General features: G+C 39.6%; 1 protein-coding gene across 1 annotated transcript; it reads right to left on the bottom strand.

The window, feature by feature from the left end:
- Positions 1-400: 400 nt before the first annotated feature.
- LOC113031485 (protein SMG9-like) lies at positions 401-1,488 on the bottom strand. The gene is made up of 3 exons (XM_026183604.1): positions 1,469-1,488; positions 1,235-1,373; positions 401-564 (listed from the first exon to the last, which is right to left on the bottom strand). The coding sequence occupies exons 1-3, from the start codon at positions 1,485-1,487 to the stop codon at positions 486-488; spliced, it is 237 nt and encodes a 78-aa protein (XP_026039389.1). The 5' UTR covers position 1,488; the 3' UTR covers positions 401-485.
- Between the last annotated feature and the right edge of the window lie 8,247 nt (positions 1,489-9,735).

Genomic DNA, 9,735 nt, shown 5'->3' with positions numbered 1-9,735 from the left:
AAGGTATGTAACCGTTATTGCCACATCCATTCTATCTTACATCATATATCAATCAAAACCAGACACACCAGTTTTCAGTGGTATATTATTAACTTGCACGTTTCCCCTTATCTTTTCAAAAAAGGTAATAAAAAAGACAGGAATCTGTATTTTCAACTATCAGTGCATCAAAACTGAAACACAGTCAAGAATGACTTGAATTTAAAAACTATTCTCGCATTTTTATTAGACATGTGCTGAGAGAAGACACTTTCTTTTCCTGCTCACCACCTCTGCACAGGCTGTAACTTTATCTGTAACTATCAGAATTCCTGAGGAGAGTCCCAGGACACTATAGAACAAGCAGGACTCAAAGTCTGAATAATTATATTTATTTTATGCCCCTTTGATGTTTTTTTCAAACATCCCATTCAGCTGCACTTCTTTCGTCTTTGTGTGATCTGATCAGTGAAATAAAACTGTACATAAGAGCAGTTAAACACGTGTCAGCAGAGCAGACGACTGTATTCAGAGAGGGCAGAGGACTTTTTCACACCATCCCAGATACGAGCTGCATAGTGAAACCTGTGAAAACAAAGAAAGTTAAGACAGGAAACAGAGGGATAAACTTAAACGAAATCCCAACAATGTCTCAAGATTTCACAAAATTATGGTGACATAATAAAAAGAAAAAAAAAATCCAAATAGTATGTATTTCTGCAACAACCTTACTTATTAACACTTTTACTTCCCATGCCTATATGGATTGGAAATATATGTTTCTTTTCACTGTAGTATTTAATTTTCAGTTGATATTGTTTTAAGCATGTTGAGAAAAAAAACCCTGATATCCCACAGCAAGAAATATTTTACACCACTCTGAAAGTTTTGTGCTTGCAGGTACATGCAGCAGGTTTCACCATGCCTCAGAAAACTATTTCACAGCAAACAACCAGCGCTCATTTTCTGTTGTAAAAAAACCCAGCAGGTTGTAGTCACTGAAAGTAAAGGGGAACAGAGAGAGACCCCCCTCATCTCTAATAGAAATTTGGCATTTCTTCCACAGGGAATAGAAACTGTTTCTATGGGAGTTCAAAAATAATTATATTTATGATGGCTTTGTTGAGCAAAACAGTTTAAAACGTAAAATTGATTCTCAACCTGAGTGCAGGATGTATTTCCTCATTTATACTTGGTTGTCTTGCTTTATTCCCACGGATCGTTTGCGTATAAATAGTACTGATATGATGTTTACCAGTTTTTCTCAGTGAGAATAGTGTGTGACAGCTGACAGCGGGGCATGGCCAGTATTTGGCTGCAGAGTTTTGAAACCATGGTGGAGAAGGTCGGGTGTCCTCTATAGCCGGGGAGCAGAGAGAACAGTGGGTACGTTCCTGACCATAAACAACATACAAATATTCATTTATTTTTCACACAACACATGAGAGGTCACTTGAGTTTACCTTATGAAAATAAATCTTTTTGTAACCTGCTTTGGTCCTCCCCATCATTTTCCTGCACAGGAAGCAAGAACATATTGACCTCGGTTGTCAGATAGTCCTGCCCCAGGCCTGGGAAGACACTGCCGTCGAGCATGGATAATGTTACTGAGAAAAAAAAAAAACACGAGTTATAGGTGTGGCTTGCCTGTTACAGTTTTTTCTGATTGCTTAAGCACATTTTTTTGTAACTTTTGGCTAATTTTGCAAAACTCTTCACACAAATAAGAAAACCTGTCACCCAATAATCAAAACATTGTAGTTCTCTTGTAAAAGCAAACACAGCTAGATTAACTCTTCACACCTTCGTAAAAATGGTCTTTCCGTATCAAACAGTACACACAAGCCATCATCTACTAAGCACACAATGCGCCAACTGCACACTGATGATATGAATACAAAACACATCTGGCTTTTGCTTTCTCTGTGCACAAGGTAGGCTATGTCAGTTTGAGCTCATACTTCTGTCATAGATCCATAAGCATAGAGGGATCCAAACTTCAAATACTGGTGTTTATTCAAACACATCAAAACAAATACAAGTGTTTATTTCCAAGTATAGGATTATTTGCAATCGCCATAGTGACTATATGGGTTACTTGGTCTGCAGTGAACATGCTTCCTCTGCCCCCAGCATCTGGTCATCTAGCAATTCTGTAAAGTAGCAATTTCAGTATTTTTACATCAATGGTATTGGTGTGTTTCTCATTGGCATATGGCAGTGCTACAAATCTTTGTGCGAAGTGACTGTACTAACTGATTCTCATTTCAAGATGTCCTTATGGTACTTGCTACAGTGTAGCGGCTCGAGTTAGGCTGGACCCGTTGGCCAGCTACCCTCAGGGTCATTCCACGGTTGATTACATGGTCCACTATTGTAGCTCTGATGTCATCAGCAATTCTATTTCTTACTCTTCCTACCCTTCCTCTCCCCCCCTCCTCGTCTTCCTCTTGCTCCTCCTTGTCCTTGTCGTCCTCTTCATCCTACTTCTTCACCTCCACGTCCTCTTCCTCGGCCTCCTCTACTTCTCACTCTTTCTGCTCCCTCCATTGTACTCCGCACACACAGCTTACCTGTATTATAGTGCTTAGGCTGATTGCAAAGTGGACTAATTATCTAAAACAGTCTTCACATGTGAAAGTGTGCCAGACAGTTGGCAAATTAGTGTTAATGATAGCCATACATGTGTATACTTTTGCTAGGAGTGTGTTGGAAATTTGGTAATTGAGTGTTGTGCAGTGAATTGTGCCTACAGTTTTGCAAAGTGTGTGTTACAAAATTGCAAACTGAGTGCAAAGCAGTTTTTGTGCTTTTAGTTTTGCAAACTCAGTGAGTGGTTTTGCTATAAGTCTGAATAGTTTTAGAGATTGTGCTACAGGAATCACAGTTAGGGTTTAAGCATTCAGAAAAAACTGGAATCCACTTCGGACGTAATGCTTTGTATACAGGACTACTAAAAGAAACACATTCACTAAAAACCTTTGAACAACATCATGGCTCAAGAGTTGGCAGTTCATCTTGTAATCGGCAGAGTACGCTTGGGGAGTGTGATCGTGTGTACAGCGTCTCTTTATGTCTGTCTCCACGTTGGGTGAGTGTTGAGTAATTGCATATGAGAGCATGAGGGTGGGAATGGATGTTTGTATCTGTGTGTGCCTGTATGTCTGTGTCCATATATCAGGTCGGGTATCAGACGCCACCTCTCTGGGGACATCTCAGGCCCTCCAAGGCATGGAGGCCTATCTCCCCCCACCACTTCCCCTCAGCCCTCAGACATCGGTGCGTTGGTGGGTCTTTGTGTCCGGGGATGGGCGTCCAGGTACACACCGGCTCACTCCTTGGTGGCTGCTTATCGGGGCCTGGAGCCTGGGGCTCGCTTGGGCCACTTTGGGGGTGGGGTGCCCTCGGCCTCTCTGCCTGGGGCTCGGTCACTCTGGCACAGCTGGCTGCCGGCGGAGCTCACGGGCACGTCACTGCAACTCCCCGTGGCTTCTGCTCCACGGCTGCTGAGTGACCCTTCATCTGGGACTCTCCTCAGCTCTTTCTGGGACAGTGGCGCGGCTGCCCCTCTGTTGGTCTTCCTTGGTCTCTTGTGTTCTGAGGGCCTCTGGATGTCTGGAGTTTTGATCTCCTCCATACTTGCTTCATGCCCTGGAGGACGGGGCTGTGGCCCCCCCACACCTTCTAGCAGATCATTACATGAAGGAACCTTTTAAAAACAAGCGTGTTCATGCTCACAGTTGTACACACCGGTGCTCACACACACAAAATACACCCTTTTTGGCTCCTACCTTAAAGCACACTGTGCGCTGTCGATCTTACGTGCTGCACAATAATGTTTAACACTTAGTATTTACTGTTATATTCCCATAGATCATCATGATGTTGTTTATCCCTTGTTAAATGCTTGTTTTCTTTTTTCTTTCTCAACAGGTGATCCAGGTGATTGATATATGTATTTTTGTCTGCTTATTTTGTTGGTTTTTGTTTTTTGCCCTTTATCCCCGTCCCTCTTCTCCGCTGTTTTTTTCCCCCTCTTTCTTTCTCCCTTTTCTTTTCCTCATTCAAGTCTGTCCCGTATCTAGCAAGTGAAAATAAAAAATAAAATAAACAACAAAGGGTGAATCAAATAGACTATTACGGCAAGGCTGGGATGGTCCATTTGGTAAAGTAAATCCATTGGGCATCTTTCTTCGCGTTTAGACAATAATTCTGATGGCAAAAGAGCCAAACGGGACAGGCAAAAGAAATAAATAAATAAATATACTCACAGGAACACTATCAGCCAAGGGGTGGGCAATATACCCCCACCAACCAGAAAATCTTCTACCTGGCCCACTGCGCTGGGAATATGAGTTTATATAATCCTGGATAGAGAAAAATATAGCAACAGTGCAAGTTTGAGATGAGCGAGAGAATGAGACTTACACAAGGAGGATGCCAAAGAGTGACACAAAGAGTGAAATGTTACAATTAACCCCATAGTCTGGGTTAGTTGTAACATATCCTGGGGTAAAATGTAACACGATGAAATAAGGGTGCTAACAAAACATTAACATGTAATCTTTGTTTATTCAACACATGGATGCACTTACATCCATTTATGTAGCTGTGTGTGTGTGACAGAATGCAGAAATCTAGCTTTTGAACATATTCCAACCCCCCAAAAAAGACAAATTATGGAATTTTCTGCAACTGAATATTTCATTAATTTTGGTTGGTCTTTCTTGAGTTTGGCCTCATTGGCTCAGTGGGCATTATAACCTACAACTCTTGCACCAATTTTGAACATAACAATGAAGCTGAAAAAATGTAGTTGTTCACCAGCATCGTAATTCCATTACTTTTTATCATGGCTTACCTTGGTGTGGTTTGCAAAGTGCTTCAGAAAGACGAGGAAATCTGTTTCTCACACCCATCCTGATTTATTTCCACTACCAGTACTTCCTACTGGTCCATCTCTGACACAGTGGTCTGCATAATGTATGTGTGGGAACACAAACAGTGGAGGAATTGTGTTGCCAATGGCATTAACCGCATATACAAAAGTGACCAGTGGACCTCTCTCTGCTGATGTCATTGCCCCAACTTGTTTACAGTTTTTTCTGAATGCTTAAACCCTAACTGTGATTCCTGTAGCACAATCTCTAAAACTATTCAGACTTATAGCAAAACCACTCACTGAGTTTGCAAAACTAAAAGCACAAAAACTGCTTTGCACTCAGTTTGCAATTTTGTAACACACACTTTGCAAAACTGTAGGCACAATTCACTGCACAACACTCAATTACCAAATTTCCAACACACTCCTAGCAAAAGTATACACATGTATGGCTATCATTAACACTAATTTGCCAACTGTCTGGCACACTTTCACATGTGAAGACTGTTTTAGATAATTAGTCCACTTTGCAATCAGCCTAAGCACTATAATACAGGTAAGCTGTGTGTGCGGAGTACAATGGAGGGAGCAGAAAGAGTGAGAAGTAGAGGAGGCCGAGGAAGAGGACGTGGAGGTGAAGAAGTAGGATGAAGAGGACGACAAGGACAAGGACAAGCAAGAGGAAGACGAGGAGGGGGGGAGAGGAAGGGTAGGAAGAGTAAGAAATAGAATTGCTGATGACATCAGAGCTACAATAGTGGACCATGTAATCAACCGTGGAATGACCCTGAGGGTAGCTGGCCAACGGGTCCAGCCTAACTCGAGCCGCTACACTGTAGCAAGTACCATAAGGACATCTTGAAATGAGAATCGGTTAGTACAGTCACTTCGCACAAAGATTTGTAGCACTGCCATATGCCAATGAGAAACACACCAATACCATTGATGTAAAAATACTGAAATTGTTACTTTACAGAATTGCTAGATGACCAGATGCTGGGGGCAGAGGAAGCATGTTCACTGCAGACCAAGTAACCCATATAGTCATTATGGCGATTGCAAATAATCCTATACTTGGAAATAAACACTTGTGTTTGTTTTGATGTGTTTGAATAAACACCAGTACTTGAAGTTTGGATCCCTCTATGCTTATGGATCTATGACAGAAGTATGAGCTCAAACTGACATAGCCTACCTTGTGCACAGAGAAAGCAAAAGCCAGATGTGTTTTGTATTCATACCATCAGTGTGCAGTTGGCGCATTGTGTGCTTAGTAGATGATGGCTTGTGTGTACTGTTTGATACGGAAACACCATTTTTACGAAGGTGTGAAGAGTTAATCTAGCTGTGTTTGCTTTTGCAAGAGAACTACAATGTGCATATGCATTTTTTTTTCTCTGCCCGTTCTGTTGGTTTTTGTCTTTTGCCCTTCTCCCCCGTCCCTCTTCTCAGCTGTTTCTCTTTCCCTCTTTCTTTCTCCCCTTCTTTCCCCCAGTCAAGTCTGTCCCGTATTCAGTAAGTGAAAATAAAATAAACAAAAAAATAAATAAATAAATAATAATAATAATAATAATAAAACCCAAAGGTACAAAAATACTTGTACAACATGTAAAATAGTTAATTTTTTATTTTATGTGCACCAAATACATTTCTTTATGTAAAAAAAAAAAAAAAAAAAAAAAAAAAAAAAAAGAGAACTACAATGTTTTGATTATTGGGTGACAGGTTTTCTTATTTGTGTGAAGAGTTTTGCAAAATTAGCCAAAAGTTACAAAAAATGTGCTTAAGCAATCAGAAAAAACTGTAATCCTATACTTGGAAATAAACACTTGTGTTTGTTTTGATGTGTTTGAATAAACACCAGTATTTGAAGTTTGGATCCCTCTATGCTTATGGATCTATGACAGAAGTATGAGCTCAAACTGACATAGCCTACCTTGTGCACAGGGAAGGCAAAAGCCAGATGTGTTTTGTATTCATATCATCAGTGTGCAGTTGGCGCATTGTGTGCTTAGTAGATGATGGCTTGTGTGTACTGTTTGATACGGAAAGACCATTTTTACGAAGGTGTGAAGAGTTAATCTAGCTGTGTTTGCTTTTACAAGAGAACTACAATGTTTTGATTATTGGGTGACAGGTTTTCTTATTTGTGTGAAGAGTTTTGCAAAATTAGCCAAAAGTTACAAAAAAATGTGCTTAAGCAATCAGAAAAAACTGTAATATAAGTTAAAGTAATAGTGTGGTAAGTTGTAACATCTGCATTATTGTTACAACTAATCCAGACTGTTGCTGTTACAACTGACCCAGACTCCTATAGCCATGAACTAGCTAACATTACAGCCAACGGCTAAAACATTAGCACTAAAGACCTACACAGAATATATCCCCATAGACATACAAATAACATAATTTAAGTTTGATGAGTTTAACTGCAAAGCAGATAATGCTATTTGAAATTGAAATAAAGTAGAAAAACTTACTTTTTGGCATACAAATTACATTTTTTTGTGTTAAATTGTTTGTGTTTGACAAAATGTACTGATTTTTCACATGTGATAGCAGAACTGAGTTGGGCATGCACAGGATGAATCACATCATTTGAAACTTAGCCCTGATTGGAGAAATTGGAAGTGTTACAACTGACCCACGTTACAACTATCCCCGGTCTCCCCTACCACATCTCCCCACACCAAAGAAAACCTCAAATAAACCATCTGTGATACCTGTGACCAATGTTCCCTCTAAATTTTTCATATGTCTGAGCGAACACACAAACTCCCTGAGCAGTCCCGTGGACCACTGTGAGCAACAGCAGATGTGTGCACTGTGGTCACACAAGCATCAAATCCATCCAAGTTACATGGTTTATTAAAATAATCAAATTACATCATTAACATTTATGTTAAACTACTTTTAATTAACTGCTTTAGCCCACTTACAATGAAAATAAAAAAAAATCTTACTCATGACCAGTGTAGTATGTTAACACTATTGGAAGTAAAAATAACTTGAACTCCAATTTTGAAAAGACAACTTCCTTTTTTTTTTATTTTTTATAAAGCTCTGACTTGTATTATGAGTATATGAGTCTGTGGTCTGGAAGAGAGTCCTGTAACTCTGTCTGCAAAATACAGTATATAACAGAGGTGGGACCAAGTCATTGTTTTGCAAGTCTCAAGTAAGTCTCAAGTCTTTATCCTCAAGTCTCAAGTCAAGTCTCAAGTAATGTCAGGCAAGTCAGAGTCGAGTCTCAAGTCACTGGTATAAAAGTCCGAGTCAAGTCACAAGTCTGAAACTTTGAATTTCAAGTCCTTTCGAGTCTTTCAAAAAAAAATGAAAAAAGAATGTTGCAGTTATGCTAAATGTAAATATTAGACCATGTAATTTTAAAATCTGTGTTTTTCTCAACACATGACAAAATAGTGAACTTAGAAAATATACACAAATTGTGAAATTGCACCTCTTTAAAATGCAGCTCAATTAAACCTAGCTCCAAGAATAATTTTCACCGACAGTTCTGAGATAAGCTGCATGTTATTCTTGGATGCGGTTGTAGGACCGGCTTTAAAATCGCATGACAAAAATATCATACACATTAAAAAAAAACTTTATCACCAACGTAGCCTGGACAACATTTGCTAGTTAGATGAAGTCAGCTATCGCATCGTAGCATATTTATATGCATATTTATAATCATATGGTTCTTGGAGTGAGTGCACACACTCATGAAGTTTAGTAACTTCCGGTCACTGCAACAAGCCCAGGTACAGTTTACTGACGGATGGGTGCAGGACCTTGAAATGCACCGTGTAGAAAGTAAAGACCATCGTACGTATCATAAGTTTACCAGTCTCACAAATTGTCTTCATAAATACACATTCATTAACCGTTTATTAATATGACCTTTGAGCTCAATGGTAATTAATTAGCAGTGGAAATAATTTCTGGTACGCGTTACAGAAATGTAGCAGTGACAATAATATTGTATGCTGTAATCGTACTGGGCAATTAGTGATACAAAAAACCTGTTTTATCCTGTGAATAAAAGTATATGTTTTTGTCAATGTACCATGGTAATAACAGAAGCGAAACGCAATATTGTGTCAGGACAATTCACTATTTATGCACAATAAATAAAGGAGCATAGCGCGACAATTTCTGTTCAGCGCCAGACTTGCTTGTAACCTATATCACCAATTATGTTATGAAAATGACGTGTTAACTACTAAAAAACACTGACCTTTGTGTAAATGCTTGGAGCAGACTAACCTGTGAGCTGGAGTGTTCTGGGACGTTATATTTGGTCTTTGAATGGCTGCAATCAAGGCCATCCGTCGCGTCTTTGTTACTTCGGAAACATGGCTTGAACAATTTCTCTTCGACGACGTAATCCGATAACAACCGATCTCTTTACCCGTCGGCTTCCCGTGGCTGTCATGCGACCGGCTATTGCAGTTAATAATACAAGGCTTCTTGACATTTTTGTGTCTCTTTTTATCGCTGTGTGACTGATTTCAATTGAAAGCCTGCGTGCGCTAGTACCTCTTGCCACGGGTTCCCAGAATCCTTTGCGGTTTACCCCTGAATGAGGTCACATTTTCAATCTCTATATAATATGCATGTTAAATTTTATATTTGGGGTGAAATATCAAGTCTTTTCAAGTAAACCGGTTCAAGTCCAATTCAAGTCCCAGGTCATTGGTGTAAAAGTCCAAGTCAAGTCACAAGTCTTAGAACATTTTTTCAAGTCAAGTCTAAAGTCATAAAATTAATGACTCGAGTCTGACTCGAGTCCAAGTCATGTGACTCGAGTCCACACCTCTGGTATATAAAGAGGGCAATTAATTATATAGGTACTTCTTCAAAAAAGTAAC

The sequence above is a fragment of the Astatotilapia calliptera genome, chromosome 11, assembly GCF_900246225.1.
Source record: "Astatotilapia calliptera chromosome 11, fAstCal1.2, whole genome shotgun sequence".
In the NCBI taxonomy this organism is placed as follows: domain Eukaryota; kingdom Metazoa; phylum Chordata; class Actinopteri; order Cichliformes; family Cichlidae; genus Astatotilapia; species Astatotilapia calliptera.
Note: the sequence above shows the minus strand (reverse complement) of the source record. Positions and strands in the feature narration are given on the sequence as shown.

What these genes read in the sequence shown, in the direction of transcription:
- LOC113031485 (XM_026183604.1), bottom strand. An exon ending in ATTCTCACTGAGAAAAACTG is followed by an intron (nt 565 to 1,234) that starts GTAAACATCATA and finishes TTGTTTTCACAG; the next exon opens with GTTTCACTATGCAGCTCGTA.